General features: G+C 41.7%; 2 protein-coding genes across 3 annotated transcripts in view; both read right to left on the reverse strand.

Annotated features, from left to right (window-relative positions):
- The window catches only part of CPB2 (carboxypeptidase B2 (plasma)), a 122693-nt gene extending 113187 nt beyond the window's left edge, over nt 1–9506 (reverse strand). Inside the window, exons 1-2 of the mRNA XM_006837687.1 lie at nt 9437–9506; nt 7825–7909 (exon numbers count right to left, since the gene is read on the reverse strand). Coding sequence (XP_006837750.1) covers nt 7825–7909; nt 9437–9506 — 155 coding nt within the window. The remainder of the gene's footprint in view (nt 1–7824; nt 7910–9436) is intronic.
- A 5604-nt stretch (nt 9507–15110) lies between these two features.
- The window catches only part of LCP1 (lymphocyte cytosolic protein 1 (L-plastin)), a 51826-nt gene continuing 43212 nt past the window's right edge, over nt 15111–23724 (reverse strand). For both annotated transcript variants that reach the window (XM_006837629.1, XM_006837630.1), the window contains 2 exons: nt 19509–19633; nt 15111–15243 (listed from right to left, as the gene is read on the reverse strand). In XM_006837629.1, coding sequence (XP_006837692.1) covers nt 15111–15243; nt 19509–19633 — 258 coding nt within the window. The remainder of the gene's footprint in view (nt 15244–19508; nt 19634–23724) is intronic.

Below are 23724 nucleotides of genomic sequence, written 5' to 3' on the forward strand. Positions count from 1 at the left end.
AGGACCAGGCAATGTTTCATTCTATTGTGCATGGGGTCACTGTGAGTTGATACCGATTCCATGGCACCTAACCACAACACCTGTATTTGGGGACTCCTTGCAGTCGCCTCAATGTTGTGTCACTTATTCCACTTCTTCCCTGGGCTTCCCATTCCCATGTCTTCTTTCCCAACCCTTCTGAACTTTCTCCTTAGGTAATTGCTGCCATGCTGATTTTGAAAGGCTGACGATTCTATGGTGTGGCTATTTCGCAAGTGTTCTTGTCTGCTCTATTACCTATCTATTGCTTGGGTGAAAACTGAGCCATGGGGATTCAGTTACAGAGCTAAAGGGACACTAAGGACCACAGGCTCAAGTTTCCACCAGTCTCTGTCTGACCTGTGAGCCTCGTCTTTTAAAATTTATAATTTTGATGTTTGCTCCTTCTAATATGAGCTCTTTCAGAGCACTTGGTAATGGTAACCAGGCATCATCTAGTTCTGGTCTCAGGGTTGTGGAGACTGATGTTCACTTGGTCCCTTAGCAACTTTTTTTTAGTTGCCCTTATATATGGAGTCCAGGTGTGACACTGTGGGCTACTGTGCTTGACTGCAAGGTCGGTTTAAACTGTACGGTTGGTGGTTCAAGCTTACCCATTGCTCCGTTGGAGCAGCCTGACATCACTTAACAGCAATAATAATGTATATAATGAACATAATCTCCTTTGGGAAAAATATGTATGCATTGTGAATACGGACTTAAATGTGGTGCTGGTGCTGTAGGATTAGTCCTGAACTGCAAATCATCAGGTCAGCAGTTCAAACCCACCAGGCGCTCCTCAGAAACCCTATACAGGGGTCACTATGAGTCAGAATGGACTCAATAACACTTAACAATAACAACAACATTGTGAATATATTTTTCTTTGAGCAGTTCCTGCTAAAGTCTTTTCACCATTTTGAAAATTCCCAATGTTTCTCATTTTATTATTAATTATTTTATATATTCTGAGCACAACTCCTTTATAAGATACATGCTTTTAAAATACAGTATGCCATTTTATCACTTGCTGATTTTTTTCAGACTCCTTTATTTGTATTGGTGACTTTTGAAGCACAGAAGTTTTATGGGTTTTGTTGCTGAGTTTACTTTATCATGCCTTATTTAATGGTTAGAGCTTTTTGTGTCTTGTCCAAGCAACTTGAACATGTAAACACACTCGTCTTGAAGTTTATACTTCTTTACTCTTATGAGTTATCTTGCATTAATTTTTGTGAATGGTATGATGCAGGAACTGAGGTTCTTGAAATTTTTAGGTGAATATCTAATTGTTCCAGCACTGTTTGCTGAAAAGAGTCTCCTTTTCCCAGGGGATTATTTTGTCAACTTTGTAAAAAGTCAGTTGACTTTGTAAGTGTGAAAAAAGCAAGTTTGTTTCATTAATCAATCCTTAGAGCGATACTAGATGGTGACGGTTGTGTGCTATGGAGTCAATTCCAACTCATAGCTCCCTCTATAGGGTTTTTGAGGCTGTAAATCTTTGTGGGAGAAGAAAGTCTCATCTTCTTCTGTGGAGAGGCTAGTAGATTCCAACTGCTGACCTTGCTGTTATCAGCCCTGCTTATAATCCACTACACTACCAGAGCTCCTTATACTTGAGAAAGATAGAAAAATGGATGTTTAGGTAGATAGCTGCTGCAGAGTCAATTCCAACTCACTCTGACCATTGTACCACAGAATGGAATGCTGCCCAATTATGCACTGCCCTCATGATGGTCAGCATGTCCGAGACCATTGTACATTGACTTTGCACTGTCTTATTTACTAGCTTCTTTATAGTAAGACTTGAAATAGTTTCAGTTAATCATTTTTAAACGATTGTTTTGGCTACTTTAGGTCCTTTGCTTTGCTACATAAATCGTCGGATCAGGTAAAATAAAAATATGAAAGAATATCTTTCCACAAGACCTGCATCGCAGAAATGTCAAAAGAAGTTCTTTAGATTGAAGAGAAATGATACCAGATTGAAACATAAAAAGGAACAAAGGACAGCAAAATGACAATAAAGATGAAACTAACAAGCACAGCCAACCATAGCTGCTCTCTCTTAATCTGGTCAGTATTTAAAGCATGCCATCCAATTAAGTGGACCATTTAAAGTATACATAACCATCAATGTTGCATTTGTAGTATATTACAGCAAAAGCACAAAGGGAAGGAGACTACTAGCTTGAAGTATACATTTTCAAGGATGCATTATTCATGAATTTCCACCCACTGCCATCAAGTCAATTCCCACTCACAGTGGCCCCATATGGGATTTCCAGGACTCTACGCCATTACAGGAAGGAGCTCTGGTAGCATAGTGGTTACGAATCGGGCTGCAAACCTCAGGGTCAGCAGTTGGAAACTACCAGCTGTTCTGCAGGAGAAAGATGAGGCTTTCTGCTCCCGTAAAGATTTACAGCCTTGGAAACCCTATATGGGGTCTCTATGAGTCATAACTGACTCCACGGCACATAACAACAACAACAACAACAACAACAACATGCCATTACAGGAGTCCTGGTGTGGCACTGTGGGTTAATGCGCCAGACTTCAAAGCCGTTTGAACTGCAAGGTCGGCAGTTTAAGCTCACCAGCTGCTCCTCAGAAACCCTATATAGGGTCACTATAGGTCGGAATTGACTCAATGGCACTTAACAACAACAACAACAACACCTTTACAGGAGCACTCTTTTGGCAATCCATGGCACTTTCAATATTCTCCTCCAACACCATAACAGAATGCACCTTGGAGGCCAAGATGGCCAAACTTCGTCTCTCATACTTGAGACATATTGTCAGGAGGCACAAGTCGCCAGAGAAGGATAGCATGTTTGGTAAGGTGGAGGGTCAGAGAAAAAAGAGGAAGACACCCAATGAGATGCGTTGGCCAAGTGGCAGCATCGATGGACTCAAGAGTGGCAACATTAGTGAGGTTGGCCCAGGATCAGGCAGTGTTTCATTCTGCTGTGCAAAAGGTCGCTATGGGTCGGTACCGACTCAATGGCACCTAACAACAACAAGCCTTTACAGGAGCAGTCTCATCTTTCACTACTCTTGCTTTTAGCAGCCTAAAGCTGAACCTACCATTCGTGAAGTGGTGGTGGTGGTGGTTATGTGCCATGGAGTCGGCTCTGATTCACAGCAACCCCATACAGGGTTTCCGAGGCTGTAAATCTTTACAGGAGCAGAAAGCCTCATCTTTCTCCCACGGAACAGCTGGTAGTTTCAAACTGCCAACCTTATAGTTTGCAGCCCGATTTGTAACCACTACACTACCAGAGGCCTTTAAAAAAATTTTTTTTTAATATTAGAAGCAATTTCAGATTTGCAGAAAAGTTGTAGTATAGTGCAAAGCCATCTGAGATTAAACTGACAACATGGTATCCTAATTTTATTGTATAATAAACTAAACTTGTTGCTATCTGGTCTATTCTAACCCTGGTGAGCCTATACCTACAAAATGGACATTGTTCTATATGACCACAGTCTTATCACCAAAGTCAGGAAAATAATGTTGAGACTAGAGGAGAAGAACTCTCTTGGTCCCTGGCTCCAGGCATTCTGATGGTCCAACCTAAATCCTCTCTCCACAGAAGCCAGCTGGTCGCCACCACTGCATTACTTGCATCTTCATCATCTTTCATTACTTTACATTTCTGTTCCAAGTCTTGACTTCTAGCCTGCCTCTGACTGTCTTTTGGGGTTTGTTTCTTTTCATATGCTTTTCTGTCATTTGTGTGATTGGAGCAAGGTCTGGGGGGATTAAAGCATGGCTTCTTTGAATCGTCGAGATTGGAAATCTGTCTACCTAATTTTTCTATGGGTCACTTCATTATAGTGAATGGATGGCACCATGAGTTAAGTACTGGGTTGCTAACCAAAAGGCTGGCAGTTTGAATCCACCTCTCCTTGGGAGAAAAATGAGGCAGTCTGCTTCCATAAAGATTTACAGACTTGAGAACCTGAGGAAGCAATGGGTGGGTGTTTATTTCTACCTCCTTTACCTCCATCAATTAATGTTGATACAAAAATAAGTATGTGTTTACTGTGTAATGTATATATATAAATATACATATGTTGTAATTGTTGTTAAGTTCCATCAAGTCCATCCTGACTCGTAGGGACTCTGTATAGGGTTTCCAAGGAGCAGCTAGTGAGTTTAAACCACCAACTTTATAGTTAGCAGTCCAGTGCTTATCCTACAGCACTACACCAGGACTCCTACATACACATGTTGTTGTTGTTAAGTGTTGTTGAATCATTTTTGACCCATAGCGACTCTGTATGAGGTTTCTGAAGAGCAACTGGAGAGCTTGAACTGCTGACCTTGAAGTTGAAATTGGCTTTGTAGTCCAGTGCATTAACTCACAACACCACACCAGAACTCCTGTATGTGTATGTTGTTGTTGTTGTTAAGTGCTGTCAAGTCAATTCTGACCCATAGCGACCCTGTATAGGATTTCCAAAGTGCAGCTGGTGAACTTGAACCACTGACCGTGCAGTTCAAAAGGCTTTGCAGTCTGGCACATTAATGCACAGTGCCACACAGGGTAGATAGGGACGGGCAACTTAGACACTGGCTACCTAAAATGAGGGGGTGATAAAGGCATGAAGTGACTGGCTTACAAGCTTTCAAGAGGGAGTTTAGTTTAAGAGTATGGGGTGCAGAAGAAAGCGTCCCCACTGAATAGTTTTCATCTTGTCTAGATGAGACTGGTGAAAAGAGATGGGGATGAGATTCATAAGATTCAATAGTGAATAATTGTTATCATGACTAATTGTGACTGTCACAATTGTAAAGGTAGAAGTTTTGTAACAAAAACAGGGGAGTGGTTAATTTGATAGATCAGAGGCAGAGGACCCTAGGACCATCAAGGGAGAAGAGCACAAGCAGAATGTGGGATCTTATTTAGAGAAGCAGCAGCCACCAGAGATGGAGGCAGTGATGGGGTCATGGATAGAGGGAGTTTCTGAGGACTCTAGATTTATGGGAAGAGAGGGACTAAGAGCTGGTGGCCAGGAGGCAGACCTGCAGAATGTGCCCTTTGGAGGTGTAAATTATTATATATGCCTGAGTGTTTTTCTTTTTAGAAAGCTAAAGTAAACAGAGAGAAACACTGTTAACTGGTGGTGTATGGAGGAGATTATAATCATTGTAATGAAACAAGGTGTATAATTTGTTGAATGTAAAACTGATGATCTGCCCTGTAAACTGTCACTCAATCCACAAAAAACTTAAAATAAAGTAATTGGCACAAAATAGGTGTTCAATATATCTCATTCATATTAAAATACTAGACCAAGACAGAAGTGGGCAGGAATCAATGTGCTTTCTTCCCAACCTTATCCAGGTCTTGATGACCTTGGGGATGACTTGTCTTCTTCCCTTGCAGCCGCCTGATGAGACGGGTGATGAGTCACCCTCCCAGGAAACCCCCTAGTCCCAGCAGATCTAGCTTCCGAGTCATTCCCCTGGAAGTTGGTTCATTTGTGCATGTAGTCTCCTGCCAACTTAGAACACTGCCAAAACAGAAACTCACTGCCATGGAGCTCATTCCAACTCTTAGCAATTTGTGCCGGTAAATCTTTATGGGAGCAGACAGCCTCACCTTTCCCCCTCAGAGTAGCTGGTGGTTTTTAACAGCCAATCTTGCCCTTAGTGGTCCAAATGCTTATTCCACAGAACCACCAAGGCTTCTTATTGTTGCTGTGGTTAAATGCCATTGAATCCGTTCTGGCTCATAGTGACCCTGTATAAGGTCTCCGATGAGTGGCTGGTGAGCTTGAACCACTGACCTTGTAGTTCAAACCAACCTTGCAGTCCAGCTCATTGACCCACAGCGCCCTAGCAACACTCAGAGGCTCCTTAGATGACAAAAATATGGCAAGTGTCTCTTTGGGAGCCTTGACCCTTTCTTTACCTTTATGAATACTGCTTGTGAAGATAACCCACCCTAAGTGGTCTGTCTTGCCTGGAAATACAGGCAAACCCCATTTTGATCTTGACTAGCTACAACTTGAATATGTAATGTAGTTCAGGCCTATTGCTAGGTAAGCACTGAGAGAGTCAGTTTTATTACCTATTCAGGCAAAGCTCAATTTACATGTTTTCCTTTCACAAAATCATTCAGATGTTAAAGTGCATAATCTTGGGGAGATGGAAAACATAATTGATAGATGATTTTCCCCTTCACACACTAGTTCTCATGTTTATTCATGGAAAATGAACCGGTCTTAGAATTTACACAAAGACTTTGTGTATCTAGTCCTTCGTCAGGTCATTTTGGAGACCAATCAAGAGGGAGTTTGAGGCTTTAAAGCCGCAAACTCTGTCCTTGGTTCTGATTACCTTGCTTTGGTAAATGGACTGAATCAACATGTACTAGTGGCACCAAGAGGGTTATCTGGCACCCAAAGAACACTGAGCAAATACTTGTTGGCTAGATGGTTAAATTGTGATGAAAGCAAAGTTTACCTTTGGAGCATTTCTGTCTCTTCATTTTCACTCTTCTGTGCTGCCACTCCTCCATCTGCTAAGCCTCCTATGATACTCTTGTTGCATTAAGATGCTCCATGTAGACCATGTAGACCTGCCTTTTGGATTAGTCCCTACAAGAGCAGGGTCTTGCCTTCTACTGATGAAGTATGATAGTCAGGTGAGACAGGGTTTCCACATGAGCAAAGGTTTATTATAGGAAAAAGACTTGTAAGCAGAGGTGGGGAGGGCTTCGGACAATGCATAAAACCAATCTACTTGGACAAAGGCTTTGTTAGAGTTTTAAAATTTGGGGTGGGGAAAAGGAATCAGGTGACTTCATAGGGATAGGCAGGAATTTTAGGTAAATGGCCTGTTTGTTGTTGATGTTGTTAGGTGCCATCAAGTTGGTGTTGACTCATGGCACAACCTTCACAACAGGATGAAACACTCTCTGGTCCTGTGCCATCCTCACAACTGTTATGTTTGAACCCATTGCTGCTGCCACTGTGCCAATCCAAACCCTTGGGAGTTTTCCTCTTGTTGGCTGACCCATCATGTTACCAAACATGGTGGGTCAGTCCAGGGACTGGTCACTCCTAATAGCATCTCACCATCCTGGCTTCTAAGGAATATTCTGACTGTATGTCTTCCAACACAGGTATGTTTGTTCTCCGAGTAGTCTATGGTACTTTTAATATTCTCCTCCAACACCATAACTCAAATGCATCAATTCTTCTACAGTCTACCTTATTCGTTGTCCAACTTTCAGACACATATGAAGTGATTGAAACTGCTTCATATGCATGTGAAGGTTGAACAATGAATAAAGTTGTCCTCAAACTGATACATTTACTCTTGTTTTTGTTTTTGTTGTTGGTAAGTGCCAATGATTCTGTTCTGATTCATAGCGACCCTATATAGGGTTTCAGAGGAGTACCTGGTGAGTTTGAACCACTGACCTTAAGATTCAAACCTACCTTATGGTCAAGTTCTTATATTACAGGCCACACCAGCATTCCATATAGCCTTAGAAGTAAAAGTGTGTCTGCATTCTGACTCTCAAGGTTACTATTCCAAAAATGATATAACTCTTACACCTACTCCCCACTCATTGACGTGGTTAGATGCTAAGGGCCAAGTTATGTGAATATTGTTTTTATGTGAAAATGGGGATGACTGCATGAGATTACAAAATAAGGATGATACAGCATTATGCTATGTAACTGCTGAATTCCATCATTACAATAGCCCATCTTTAACTATAGTTTCCCTTTTTCAATTACCTATGATCAACCACGATCTGAAAATATTTCAATTACGCATCACTCTGAGTAGTGTGATAAAATCTTTCATTGTCCTGCTCCATCCTGGAGCCAGCTTCCTCCTCCTCCATTGGGTGCGAGTCTGGAAAACACAGTTGGATGAGGGCTGTACTGCACCTTACCTGCATCTACTGGGCACCATGGGTGCGTGCTGCACATATGTGTGGAGAAAAGCATAGTAAACATAGTACATATAGTTTGTAATGATACTATCCTTTGTTTGGGGCATCCACTGGGGATCTTGGAATGTATTCCCCACAGAGAAACAGGAACTACTACCAAACCTCTGAGAATCATTGCCTAGCCAAGTTGACACACAACCTTAAACATCACCTCCAGCATTACTCTCACTTCAGACCTTGGCATTTGTTATTGCTCAAAATTTATAGAATTTTACTATTGTTGTTGTGGTGTAGTATATTATTAATGTCTGTTCTAGCTGTAGTCTTTGTAAACTCCCACCACACGACTTTTTCCTGACGGGTCTGGGTGGGAAAATGTGTGGGGGCAAGTTGATGGATTTAGTTGTGAATGGTTGGCTCATTGTGAATGGCCAAGTTTTCCATCCTGCTGGATATAATAAAATGAGCCATCTCAGAAGAGAGGGGCTGGGGGATGAGTCAGGAGTTGAACATGTCCTTTGGACTCAGAGATTCCACTTATTGTACCTCCTTGACCTAAGGACAGATGCTGTGACACCGGAGGAGAGGCCGAGGAGCAGCGGAACCGAGAGCCAGAACGTATGATGGAGTGAATAAAGCTGAGAGACTTTGGGCAAGAGGATCCTTTGCACAGTGGGGTACCTCCAAGCAATTAATTGCAGAGTTAAATTTGCTGATCCATGGAGCTAGAACTGGATGCCTTAAGGCTGAGGCTTTTAGTAGAGTGGAGTGTTCCGGGCATTTATCAGCAGCCCTAAAAGAGCTTTGTAACATTGAATAAGCAGGGCAGAGGCCAGGTCAACAGGCCAAGGGCTGATAGCTGCCTGCCTATGGGCATGCCTGAAGAGACGCTGTCCTGACTGGGCTAACTGCTGGCTGAGCAATTCTGACCCTGAGTTGTAATCTATTAACTTCCCTAATAACCCCCCTAACTGTGAGTGTGTTGTGTGAGCTCTGTGTAGCCATTGCAATGAATTATCAAACACAACTGAGCCAAGAGGGTTGTGGGAGGGATGGCTGGTGCCAGGTTTTGCAGTTGTAAATGTGAAATGTCAGATGACAGGTGAGGGAAATAGATCCATTTCAAGATGGTCCATTAAAACAAGTATTAACTAAAATACTGGTTTAAATGGACCTTCTTTTTTCGAAATGTCAGTTAGCCAATAAATCATTTTGTTAGCCTTTCTCTCAGTGAAGTAGGAGGAATTGACTCAACAATCTGTTTTTGGAGCTGATTTAAAATTGATTGTTAAATATTTGTAGATTTTAGACACGAAAAAAGGTGTCCTGGTGATATCGCGCTTAAGCACTTGGCTGCTAAGGAAACCCTATGAGGCAGTTCTACTCTGTCTTACAGAGTTGCTCTAAGTCAGAATTAAATCGGCTGCAATGAGTTTGGTTTGGTTTTATTCATTAAAAAAAAAAAATATGCCATTTTCATTTCTTACCTTTGCACACATTCAATTTGCGACTTGTCTTTGAGAAATTATACTTTAGATGACAGTAGGAAAAAGCCATCTTTGGCAGTTGGGAGTTTAATTACTGGAATTTTATTAGAAAACTGTCACAGTGACTAGATTTTGCAAGCTGATCAAGCAATACTGCCAAGTTGTTCTGAGCAGCAGCTCTCCTTTCTGGATCATAAATTTGGAAGATATGCACTAGGCAAAACAATGTCAAGTTTACCAAGAATGAACTTCAGACATTTACTCTAAGCCTAGACTAGACAAAGAAGAAAGGTTGATCGATGAAGGCTCAGTAGCTGCTGTCTGACAACTGCTAGGAAGGTAGGCTCACAGAGAGGTTCTGCATCCGAGCTTTTGAGTCCCTATTCATCAGCAAGTCTCAGCTTCCTAATGCTGCTATAACAGAAAATACCACTAGCATGTGGTTTTCAAGAAATTTATTTTCTCACATTTCAAGAGATTAGAGATCCAAATTCCAGGGACTGGCTAGAGGAGAAAACACTGCCCCTCTTTCCCAGCTCTGGGGAAGATCTTAGTGCCTTTCAACATCTGGTCGTCATTTCTCAGTCCCTCTCATGTCGCAACTTTCTTCGTGCTAGTTGTGTTTCCTTGTTTGTGTGTCATGCTGCCCTTTGTAACTCAGAAGTGATTAGGTTTAGGGCAAACCAACATTGATATAACAAAGAAAACCCTATCATCAGACTAATTTAGGGGATAAGATTCCAACAGGTATTATAAACGCATTGCTGTTCAGTTGATTGCAGCTCATAACAACCCTGTAGAACTGCCCCATAGGGTTTCCAAGGCAGACTGACACATCTTTCTCCCTTGGAGCAGCTGGTGAGTATGAACCATTGACATTTTGGTTAACAGTCAAGCACTTAACTACTTGATCCACTAGTGCTCCTTCAATCCATAATGTTAAGTTCTGTCAAGTCAGTTATGACTCATAGCAACCCCGTATAGGGTTTCTGAGGATCAGCTGGTGAGTTTGAACCATCAACTTTGTGATTAGCAGTCCAGTGCATATCCTACAGCACCACATCAGGACTCCTCAATCCATAATTGTTGTTATTGTTAAGTGTCATCGAGTAGATGTCTACCCATAGCTACCCTGTATAGGGTTCCTAGGAGCAGCTGGTGAACTTGAACCGCCAACCTTGCAGTTCAAAGCAACTTTGCAGTCCAGCGCAATAGATGATGAAGAACTTGGAAACGAATATTGGTGACAGCTACACATGGTGAATGTGATCAACACCACCGAAATGCACATGTAAACATAGTTGGAATGGCAAATATTTTGCTGTATTTCAGTACAAAAAATAAACAAAAAGAGAGGCAGACTTAGCAGTCAATGAAGGAACAATGGGAAGCACATGGAGCAAGCACATGCATCAAGCATCTGTCTGAAATGGGCTAAGAGTTCAGACAGAGTCTTTACAATCAAGAGGCCACAATCATATTCCAAGGGATAGAGGTGATGCATGGGGGTGAGTCTGTGTGTGGCTCAGTGTTCCAGTGGAGACAATCACTGGGTTAGCTGAGAATTGGAGGTCATACAGTCTAACACATTGCTACAGACAGGCTCCAGAATGTCCTAACTTCCAGCTAGATGGGAATCCATTCGATTCTAACAATTCTACGAGACAGTTTTACATCTTTTCTATTAGCACTCCCTTAACCCCAATCAGGAAAGTATTATTTATCTAATGGAAATCAATTTTTGAAAGTCACTGAGGTTTTTTTTGTTTGTTTGTTTGTTTTTTAATCTATGAATGTTCTAGACTCTTTACAGCTACACAAACCTTTATAAGGGTTTTTCTAGCACTCTGGTGGTGCTGTAGCGTAGGATAAACTTTGGACTGCTAAACACAAGGTCACCAGCTGTTATGTGGGAGAAAGATGAGACTTCCTGCTCCCATAAAGATCTGCTGCCTTAGAAACCCTGTATAGTGTTGCTATGAGTTGGAATTGACTCGATGGCAGTACCACCTCAAGGGTACCAACAACAATTATGATTGCTGCCAACTTCTCATTTGTTAGAGCTCAGCTCTTCTGCGAAAAAATGAACATCCTGAATTTGGAATGGATTGCTCCCGAAGCTCCCATAATATTGAGTTAACAAATCTCTTAAAACATTTATCACGTTTTGTGTTTATTGCATTGTGCGTGCATGCATGCATGCGCATCATCTGTCTGCGAGATCAAGAGACTGCTTTAGCTATAACAGAGAAGTTAGAGCAGATAGGCTGAGAGGTTCATCCTGGCTTGGGGTTATTTGCAAACTGTTTTCAAGCAATGTAACAGGAGGATCCATGTCTTACTCATCAATGTTCAATACCTTTGCTAAAACAGAAACTAAGAAATACAGGTGGAATGCAAATTAACCTTCTTTGCACAAAGAAGTAGATGATCAGATTATTCATTATGGGTTTATTGGCTGTTGCAAAAGATTAAAAACATGTAAATATCCCTGTATAGGTACTGCCTGGATACATTTTGGAACATCCACCTAATAGAATGTGTCTGAGTGGTGCAAAGGTTAATATTTTCATCTGCTGATCAAAAGGCTAGAAGTTCAAGTCCACCAAGAAGTGACTCTAAAGAAAGGCCTGATGATCTACTTCTGCAACAGGAACCATTGAAAACCCTGTGGAGCACAGTTCTACTCTGACTTCCTTCCATACAGTCGCCATGAGTTGAAATCAACTTGATGGCATCTGGAACTTTTATTAGAATAGAAGGCTGTGAGTCTTTAGAAACGTTTAAGGCAGATTTACTGTGTAAATGCCGACCAATCTTCAAGATAAGGTATTTAACGAACAAAGTAAGACACAAAATGACATGCATGGTATCCTACTATGTATTTAAAAAGGGATGTGTGTTGAGCAGGCATATAAGCTCACTGGCAACCGCATTGGTCTACATGTGAGTGGAAGACAGGGAAAGGCAGTAATGAAGATATGGGCTGACCTTGACCACACTTCATAGACTCCTATCAACTTTGAGATGAGAGAAGAGGAAGGGCTGGTTGGTCTGAAATTTGGGGAGACTTAGGATCTCCTGAGAACACAGGTATTGACCTAGCCATGGAGGGCTAGAGCTGAGAGTGAAGCATCCAACTGATATGAAGTGAGGAGAAACACACAGGAATGCCCAAACTTGCAGATAGTACACATTTGACCTAGCTTTGATGGCTTGATGATCAGAATATGACTAGAGGAAGATAAATTTGATAAAGGAGCAAGTGTAAATTGCTACAATCTGATGAACTTGACCTATACTTATGGACGTAGTAGCTCAAAATACTAACCAAGAGGGAAGGAGTCTTACACCAAGGGTCAAGCCTATTCCATCAGTACACAGGGTTGATAGGGACGGGCAACTTAGACATAGGCTACATAAAATGGAGAGGAAGGGGGTAGTTATAAGGGCATGCATGAAGTGGCTGGCTTAAATGTTTTCAAAAGGGAGTTTAGTTTCAGAGTGTGCAGGGAAAGGTAGAATCCCCATTGAATAGTTTTCATCTTGTCTAGATAGGTCTGGTGAAAGGAGATGGGGATAAGATTCTTATGATTCAATAGTGAATAATTATCATGACTAATTGTGACTGTCACAACTGTAAAGGTAGAAGCTGTGTAACAAAAAGGGGGAGTAGCTAATCTTATATTCTAGGAACAGAGGACCCTAGGACCATCAAAAGAGAAGAGCATGAGTGGAACATGGGATCCTAACCACAGAAGCAGTGACACCAGAGATGGAGACAGAGGTGATGGCATGGAGAGATAGAGTAGCTGAGGAAAGAGAAAGACTGTGTGCTGGCGGCCAGGAGACTGGCTTGCAGAATGTGCCCTTTGGTTGTTTAAACAATTACATATTCCTGTGTGTTTTTGTGTACATCAAAAAGCAAAACAAAACAAAACAGAGGGAAAAGAAGCAAATACTGTTAACTGATGAGCATGGAGAGGATTAAAAAAAAAAGTGTGTGTGTGTACATGATTTGTCAGTGGTAGAATACATAAACAATTGGTAACTATAGTTTGCTAGACAGGAGGAGAACTGGAGGACTGGCAAAGAGGCAATGGTGGGACGATAAACCAGCTCTCTGGGAGAAAAAAAGGGCTGAATTGTAGCGTCTGAACATTGCTGTGGTGTCAATACCCAACCAGGGCTAATGAATGAATTAATAAGTTATAGTACACTCTTATTAACCCTTCGAAAGGAAATAGCTACAGGTACCCAAAATATTGCAACATTTTATTTAGAGAGATCTCCAGCATTATTTTATCTTCATTTTCCACTAAGGCAGTAGTGGAAGCAGATGGGGAAGAATCATCGGAAACTACGTGAACTTCAGTCAAAGCCAAAGGCAAACATGTTGCATTCAGATGCAGGAGAAGTACGGGTCATGGACCAAGATAAGCCACACGTTGACCTCGGGAGTCCACTGCCAAGGAACAGACTCAGGAAAATGGCTAAAATGGTTCCATTCCAGTCCAACCCTACAGAAGACTCCTCACTGACGAGCCCCTTCACCACAAGAGCGGTAGGTAACCTGGTGTTGGTTCACCAAGCTGTGCTGCTGCTTTGCTTTCACTCCGTTGGAAGAAAATAATTAAATCTACTGGTGGTGGTTATGTGCCATGGAGTCAGTTCCGACTCATAGCGACCCTGTACAGGGTTTCCGAGGCTGTAAATCTTTACAGGAGCAGAAAGCCTCATCTTTTTCCTGCGGAACAGCTGGTAGTTTTGAACTGCTGACCTTGCGGTTTGCAGCCTGATTCGTAACCACTATGCTACGAGAGCTCCTTAATAAATCTACTAGGTTTACTAAATTTACATTGTTTTAGTTGTATCGTGGAATCATTTCTAAATGTTCAATAAAAAAGCTTTTTGTAAGGCAATTCAGTCAGATATCATCCAGCTTGTGTTCATTCTATCCTTGAGTGGCTAGATGTGTGTCCATTGGCACAAGGAGTCCCCTAGGCTAAGGGGTAGCAAAAAAATCTACCAAACAAGTAAACACCAACAACTATGGCCTGGCAGTAATCAGACACTCTAAGATTGGTGAGAAAACAAAAGCAGAGCAGGGTTTCTTCCAAATGTTGCCAGGCATTTATTTAGACATCCCACCAAAACTAGGCTAGTATGCAGAGTGAAATATAGGGAGAGGCAGCACCCTTAGGGAGAGCTCTTAGTGCTGCCCCCTAGTGGTTCTATGTTCCATTATATCTTTCTTGGATGAGTTGATTCTACCTGCCAGTACAGGTATGCAGGCGTTAGATTTGGTCTGACCCAAATCACACAGTTACAAAGAGCCTCTTCCTAGCTGGAAACACAAATTGGTGACATTTGAGACCCAGCTCTGGGGAATGTTCTGATGATGAGAGTTGTTTTTGTAGGTCTCCTGAATCTCTTGGGACCCAAACACTCTGACTAGCTTTTCAGATGCTCCAAAGGGTCCAAAGGCTAGGATGGTCAGCAGAGGTGGGCCATGAGGGGTGATGTTCTGGGAGGGTGGAGAGCAAGGTCACAGGGAAATAGGGTGGTGGAGTTGGGGAGAGGAGAGACTTGTAACAGATCCACGGGCTTCCTGAGGGTGTTCTGGGCCAAGCGGCCAGGTGGGGGGTGTTGGTCCCAACCCGCCCACTGGGCTTCACACCCTCTTCATTCCATTCCCCATGAGGCAAGCAAACACGGTCATGACCATTTTGGGATTCACTTCAACCAAGTCTTCTGGAAGGGCATAGACTCGGGCTCCAATTTTTCGGGCCATGGAGATGGCATATCTGAAAGAGGAAATGATGAGAAGAGTTGAAAAGCAAAGTAGGACGGTGACCCCTGGGCACATAGCTAGTGCTGGTGGAGTTTCAGAACGAACCCACTCCTGCATATGCGGTACAGACATTGGCTTCCTTCTCCCATTTGGGCACATCTTAGCTCAACAAAGTTTATGACTCCATCAAACTAGCTGTCTGGCCTCATGATCGTTACAAATTTATTATTTGTCCCTGAAGACTTCTCCTACCTGTACTCCCTTTTGATGCCTAAAACCATGAGTGTTCTCTTGTATTAACAAGCACACGGGGGCCCTGGTTGTACAGTGGTCAATGTGGATCAATGCTAACCAGAAGGCTGGAGGTGCACCCCGGAACACAGCACTGGTGATCTACTCTTGAAAACCCAGCCACTGAACCTCTATGCAGCACAGTTCTACTCTGACACACATCACGGAAACTGGTTTGGTTATACAGCATAATATCACAGAATAGAACAAGAATGATATTTTAACTACAGAAACATTCTTACAAGGAAGAAAAAAGGAAAAATGAATCTATAACGCCTTGAACTTGCATATCAATTCTTTTACTCCTGCTTCCATTCTAATCCTTGCTCACATATGAATGTATTTCTTTATGTTAATATGAGTCCTATCCATTCTCACATAAAATTACCATAGCAGCATCAGGACAGTTTTGACACTGGTAGTGAACCTTAAGGCCAGAAGTTTGAAACTACCAGCCACTCCGCGGGAGAAAGATGAGGTGTTCTGCTCCCGTAAAGATTTACAGCCTCAGAAACCCTGTACAAGGTTGCTATGGGTCAGAACCGACTCGAAGGCACTTAACAACAACAACATAGTTATACAAAGATAACTTTTACTATTGTTGTTGTTGTTGCATCAGTTCCTACTCATAACAACCCAGTATAGGGTTTCTGAGGTTTTAAATCTTCTGAGGAAGTGTAAAACCTCATCTTTTTCCTGCAGAGCAGCTGGTGGACTTGAATGAGAACGTGTGGTTTGCACTCGAGTGCTTATTGTATGGGACCACCACACTGCCCTAATGTATATTGTCATTGTTGTTGTTATTGTTAAGTACCGTTGAGTCGGTTCCAACCCATAGCGACTCTGTATAAGGTTTCCAAGGAGAAATGGGTGACTTTGCAGTCCAGATTGACTTTGCAGTCCAGAGCATTAACCCACAGTGCCACACCAGGACATATATTACGTATAATTTATTTGTGAATGAAGCCACCCTTCTCTTTTATTCACCTCATTTATTACCTGGTAGTGTTACACAATAGCTACCACATTCTCTCTACTATTCTTTCTCCTGCTCTCCTGCATAACTTTAACTCTTACTTTATTGATCAAATTAAATTAAGAGGATCAGGCAGGAGTAGATCCATGTTTTTTCCTCTATCTTAATTATTAATAGTCTTACTTGGACAAATGGCTAAGAACTTAGCTGTTAACGGAATGGTTGGCTATGCAACCCCACCCAGTGACTTCGCAGGAGAAAGACTTAGCAATCAGCTCCTAGAAAGATTTCAGCTAAGAAAACTCTGTGGGGAAGTTCTACTCCATCACATGGGGTCGCTATGAGTCCAAATCAACTTCACAGCACACAACAATACCTTAATTATTCAGTATTTTAAAGTAACATTTCAATTGTAACATCTAAAGAAAAAAATGCTTCAAAGTTAGAAAAGAGAGCTTTTTAAAAATGTATGCATAACCTTATTACCATGGCATGACTTTTTATCATTTTATGTAGTTCCTATATACGTTTTTCAAAGTAATTTCATATCTCACGGGAGAGTGCTTAGGAATATGAAGTCAAACTTCTTTTTTTTTGTTGTTTAAATTATAAACATATTGTAACATTTCTCATTGAAAAGAAACATACTTTTTATGAGCTTTTCAAAAAGATTATTGATAATCTGTTTTTACTACTGCACAAACAGTAATTTTAACACATTCAGTTTGTTTTAAGGGAATTGCAGAGAAAATATGGAGCATGGCAGTCCTCTTGGACACTGTTTCTGTTATATCCTGAGAGGAGCTGCCTTAGTCCTTGGGTGTTTAGGCATGCATGTTGTTGTTATGTGCCCTTGAGTTACTTCCAACTCATAGTGATCTCATACAGGGTTTCTGAGGAGCTGCTGGTGGGTTTGAAGCATCGACCTTGCGGTTCAAACCGACCTTGAGATCCAGTGCTTATCCTACAGTGCCACCCCAGGGCTCCTTAGCATGCATATAATCATGTAATGAATGTTTACAAATCCACTCTCGTGCTAGTCATCATGAAAACATTTCTTCGCAAAGATAGTAATTGAAAATAGACATGATTCTAACAGTATTCCTGAGGTATTTATATCTTGTTTGATGAGAATATACAACTCTGTAAACACTTTTAGATACAAGTAATGGTTGATGTGGCTTCCTTTTTTGTGAAAGTCGGACTTTGAATCTTAGCTTAATAATTACACTTAATAATTACATGACTTGGAGCAAGTTTCTGAAATCTAATTCAAAACTCCTTGAGCATCTGGACCCAGAGCTTCATTTAAAAAATTAACCTCCATGTTCAGTCCCCTTCTTGTGCTCTCTGAATTACACTGTCCAGCCCACTCTGGAGCACCCATTACACCCCACTGTAACTGTTTAATTATTTCCCTTCTCTCCATTGTTGTTGTTGTTGTTAAGTGCCATTGAGTTGGTTTCTGAGGCTGTAAATCTTTACGAGAGTAGACAGCCTCATCTTTCTCCTGTGGAGCAGCAGGTAGTTTCTCTCCATTAGACTACACTAACTACAAGCCCACCTGGAAGCCAGGCCCCTACTTGCCCCAACTAGGGGCAGAGGGAAAGGCACTGGTGTAAAGCAGTACAAGTCACTATAAACTTCATCACTGCTTTGAGAAAGGTGCCTTCTCTCTAAAGCAGGGGTCAACAAGCACTTCCTGCAATGACCAGATAGCAAATATTTTAAACTTTGTAGGCTTTGTTGCAAAGTCTCAGCTCTGCCTTATAGTAGGGAAGCAGTCCTAGGAAGCAAATGAACAGGCATAGCCATGTTCCAATAAAACTTTATCTACATCATAATCATGCAATGAAACAAAATACGATAGGATGAGTGCAAGACCGATCTTCTCCCATGTAAAATATCACTCAATTCAAAAGAAAACTTTTTAAAAAAGTAACTACAGAGTCGGTTCTTTCTCATAGCGACCCTGTTAGGGTTTCTGAGAATTGATTAGAAGGTTAGTACTAGCAGCCATTCAGTTAGCAGTCCAGTGCTTATCCTTCAGTGCCAAACCAGGGATAGAGATAGTTAAGAAAGGTGGTCACAGCCCAATAATTGTTTGTTCTTAATGAAATAAAAAAGTATAAAATATGCTTTACATATCTATCTATATATAGATAGATATGTAAAGCATATTTTGTATGTTTAAAGTATTATTTATACATATACAGAGGGAATAGAAGCAAATACTGTTGAATGATGATGCACAGAGGAGACTGTAATCATTGCAATGAAATGATGACTGTAAAACCGATGTTCTCCCACAGAAAAACTTTAAAAAACATATATGCTTTCTAAAAAAACAAATCTGTCAACAGAGAGATAATTTAGAAATAGTTTGTGCAAAAATAGTTTGAACTTCACATGAAGTTACTGCAAACAGATCTACATCACAGAGGATTCGCCCAAAAGAAAACCCATCCAAAAAAAAAAATTCTTTTTAGAAAAGCTCATAAAAAAAAGTAAGTTTATTTTTTATGAGAAATTTTATTAAAAATATGTTTATAACGTTAAAAAAAAAAAAAAGTCTGACTTCACACTCCTAGGTACTCTCCCATGTGATACAAAATTACTTTTAGGTAATTAATGCTTCATCAAAGCTGAAGGACACTGAATAATAACTCTGAAGTGTTTGAACCCATGGTGAATAAAGATCAATGAGAAACAAAGCCAATTTTCTTGGAAAATGTGGTTGCAGTCAGTGTAAAAATATGATACAGTACTTTTTAAAAACCTAGTTTATGGCCTTTCAAGGAGAAACTATTAAATAAAATGAATTGGGAACTTAAAAAACAAAAAACACTTGATCTACAAAAACAGATAGTAGACTGATCACCAACACTGGGCTGGTGATCATTCGGCAGGTTGTCTGATTGTAAAGCAAACAGCTGCTTTCTACTTGGTAAAGACCACTGCTCATTACCAGTTTGAACCTTCCCTCCCAGACCTCTGGTTCATTTACATACTTCGCATTGTTGAGCTTCTCCTCATCATCCAAGTTTTCAGTCTTCAGAAGGTCATAGTTAATGGAACCGGGCTGAATGGCATCAATGAGATCTAGAACGGGCAGGCTTGTACTAATTTTCGGGTCCTGCAGAGAGAGAGAGAAAGAGAGAGAGTGTTTCCAAAGTTACATCCATTTGGCTCAAGGGAATTGGATGACTCTTTTCTCTTCAGTATAAAATTTAAAAGTCTGGTGTGAGAAAAAAGAGCATTGGCAGCACAGTGGTTAAAGCGCTCAGCTGCTAACCAAAAGGTCAGTAGTTTGAACCCACCAGCCAGCCATCCCATGGGAGAACGATGTGATGGTCTGCTTCCATAAAACATTAATAGTCTTGAAAGTCCTCTGGGGGCAGTTCTACTCTGTTAGGTTGTTGTTGTTAAGTGCTACTGGGTCTGTTCCGACTCATAGTGACCCTTTAAAGGGGTTCCAAGGCTGTAAATATTTACAGAAGCAGAAAGCCTCATCTTTCTTTCATGGAGTGGCTGGTGGGCTCAAACCACTGACCTTGTGATTCACAATCCGGGACTTATCATACAGAGCCATTGAGTTCCCCCTACTCTGTCAGACAGGGTTGCTATGACTTGGAATTGACTCTGCAGCAAGGGGTTTGGTTTGGGTTGGCTTGGTATGAAAAATGTCACAGTATTTTACATAATGTTTCAAATTAATTGCTGTTTTCTGTAGGAGAGTCAGTAAGTTCCTGGTGGTCTACCAAGCAGAGAAAACCCATTATCTGCCAACCAAAAGCCAGTGTGATCAAATCGATTCCAATCCATGGCCACTGCCTGTGTTGCAGAGTGTAACTATACTCTGATGACTTTTGGGAGCAGATTGCCAGGTCTTTATTTCGCGGTGACTCTGGATGGATTTGAATCTCCAACCGTTCAGTTAGCAGCTGAGTGCATTAATGGTTTATACCACCCAGGGCTCCTGTCTGCCAACAGGTATGCAATTCATTTCCAATAGTGAAGGGAAGGGTATCAGTACGTCTACAGAAAAGTATTTGCTGTTGTCAAGTGTCACGGGTTCTGACTCAGAGTGATCCCACATAGCAGAGGAGAGCGGCCCCGTAGGACTTCCCGGGGTGTTAATTGTTATGGAAGCATCTTACTAGGTGTTTTCTCTCCCAGAACTGCTGGTGTGTTTGAACCACTTACCCTCTATGCCACCTGTGCTCCTCAGAGAAGCACAGAGGTTGAAATAAAATGTGTCTAATTTAACTATGAGCAATGTAGTGACAGAACAGGAGATGGAATGACTTGAAAAAGGAGCTGTGAGAAAGCAGAAATGACCAGCATCTGAAGAAACCCTGGGACGGCATTCCAGAGGTGACTAGCAGGGACTGTGATGAGGGTGATGAGGGTGCAGATGCACAGAAGCCTCAGAGAATTCTTGCTTGCAGACCTCAGGAAAAGAGAGCAGTCTGAGACCAATAGCGTAGTGATTACAAGTCGGGCTGTGAACCCCAAGGTTAGCAGTTTGAAACTACCAGCGGTTCCTTGGGAGAAAGATGAGGGTTTCTGCTCCTGTAAAGATTTACAGCCTTGGAAACCCTAAACAGGGTTGCTACGGATCAGAACTGACTTGCCGGCACTTAACAACAACAACTGGGTCCAATGGAAACAGGACAACTTTGTGATGAACTGTAATGACCAGTCCCGGTGCCGCCAAGTCAGTTCTAACTCATAGGGACCCATACGACAGACTACAACTGTCCCACAGGGTTTCCAAGACTGTTGATCTATACAGAAGCAGATTACATCCTTCTTCATGGAGTGACAGATGGTTTCGAACCATTGACCTTTGGTTAACAGCCAAATACTTTTGGCATTGTGCTACCAGGGTGCCCCCTTGGCCCAGCACTTTCTCATAGGTTACTTCACACCTGACTGTCACAAACCCTAGGTGGAGGCACTTACTCTTCATTTACAGAGGAGTAAAGGAAGTTTCTGATGGCAAGTGATGTGCCATTAAGTGGTAAAGCTGGGATTTGAACCCAGGTATTTTGGTGTGGCGCTCTGGGATGAAGCACCTGTATAGATTTAAATTCTCAGCAACCCTATCTCGGGTCACAGTGGGTTGGAATTATTGGTGGCAGTGGGTGAGGTTTAGGAATAATGTCTTCTCAACGAGTTAAATGCTGCTTGCGGAGCACTGAAGGTGATTGTGGCAAAGAATCTGTTGTGAGAATGGATTGGTTTAATTGTTTTGAAATGATGGCAAGTTTATATTACATTAAAGGCAGGTACAAGTTGTCTGAATTGCTTTCTAAGTCAGACATCCATGACCTAGGAGGCTGCCTAAATTATTTAATATGTTGTTGTTGTTGTTAAGTGCTGTTGAGTCGATTCCCACCCATAGCGACCCTGTATAGGGTTTCCAAGGAGTAGCTGGTGAGCTTGAATCATTGACCTTGCAGTTCAAATGACTTTGCAGTCTGATGCATTAGCCCACAGTGCCACACCAGGACTGCTTATTTAGTACAATGGGTCTGTTTTTAATGTGTCCCTAGTTCTGAGTCATAGTGACACTGTATAGGATTTCCAGAGTTGCTGGTGAGTTTGAAGCGCTGACTTTGTGGTTCAAACCAACCTTGTAGTCCATTGCTCATCCTACAGCGCCACACCAGGACTCCAAAATAGATACTATAACAAAACTAAGCTCAGTAATCATAATCTAAATGTTCACCAATAGCTTTAACTACTTGTTAAGTGCCATGGAGTCGGTTCTGACCCATAGAGACTTTAATAGGAGTGGCTGGCGAGCTTGAAACACAGATCTTGCAGTTCAAACTGACTGTGCGGTTCAGCGCATTAACCAGGACTCCAGATACTATGCTCACAGAAGTATTTGGTGCCGAAGTACAAAGGAAGCAAAAATGGAAAGATTTGCATTTCATCTTCGTTCTCACTTTCTATCACCTGTCTTGTGAAGGTGTTAACAGGCAGAGATGGTGGCAGTAGATGAGGGGATGGACATCAGGGTTACTTCCCACAATGGTTAATCACGAGCGGGCTGTGATTCATTTTCCTCAGGGTTCTGCGCACTCAGAAATGACATGTTTTCCTTTGGTGCACAGTGTGGCTTGTTTCATTGATATAATTCTGGAATGACTTAGTGGAAAGACAGAGGAAAATTCTGCTAGAGTCGCACAAGCAAGTGTGAGCAGCAGCCTAGCTTGCTAAACCTCATCCCCAGAACATCCTGGGAGCCCCAGGGTGATGCAGTGGGCTAGAGCAGCAGTTAAACCACAAAAGCAGCACTCGGTGATTAACTCGTCACTTTGTGATGCTGGTGTTGTCATTGAGTGGGCCCCTATGGTGGGGAAAGAGTCTACTTTTCTCAGGATTCTCAGGGTATTATAACATCAAAGACTGAATCATCGACCACGTTAATAAATCTCTGAAGGTATCTCCCCCTCCCCTGAATCCCCACCTTTAAGTTAGAAAAGTCTAGTTAAGGCTGCACAGGAGCCCTGGTGTGGTGCTGTAGGATAAATCTGTGGACCACTAGGTCAGCGGTTCAAACTCACAGGCTGCTCCTCGGAAATCTTATACAAGGTCACTATGAGTCGGAATTGACTTGACAGCATTTAACAGCAACAACAACAACAAGGCAGCACGTGCATTATAATATTAGTCACGTGTGTGGATTGCTTGAGGAAGAATCTAGAAGTGATGTATGAATCCCAACTTAAGAAACTGAATAAAAGATAATGTAATGAATAAAAATGGGTGTTGTCAGTGGCATCCCTCAAGAGGTACAGTGGGAGGAACACACCAGTGACACTGTTAGAAGGATAACGTCAAAATGACTGTCCATAAAAATTGTTTGCACTGATTCAGCAGAAACTCTTTTTTTAAATAAAAATATCCCAGTAGTTATAACAACAAACATCATTTTCCTAAGGCCAGCTTCCATGAATCAGTAAGGCTGTAACTCTGTATGCTAATTAATTTTTTGAAACTTCTAACGTGCTCTGGTCAGAGCGGGCATAGTCCCTAATTATAATGACTCTTTGAATTTTGTCATCTGTGCGCATGCGTTCCAAGTTTGTACTATAAGCATGCGCTGTTGTTTTTGCAGTAGCTATTTCATCATGTGGGTTAGTATGCTGGACTGCAAAATCAGTTTGAAATGCAAGATTGGTGGTTCAAGTGGCTCTTCAGAAACCCTAT

This window comes from Chrysochloris asiatica, unplaced genomic scaffold (assembly GCF_000296735.1).
Source record: "Chrysochloris asiatica unplaced genomic scaffold, ChrAsi1.0 scaffold00022, whole genome shotgun sequence".
NCBI lineage: Eukaryota > Metazoa > Chordata > Mammalia > Afrosoricida > Chrysochloridae > Chrysochloris > Chrysochloris asiatica.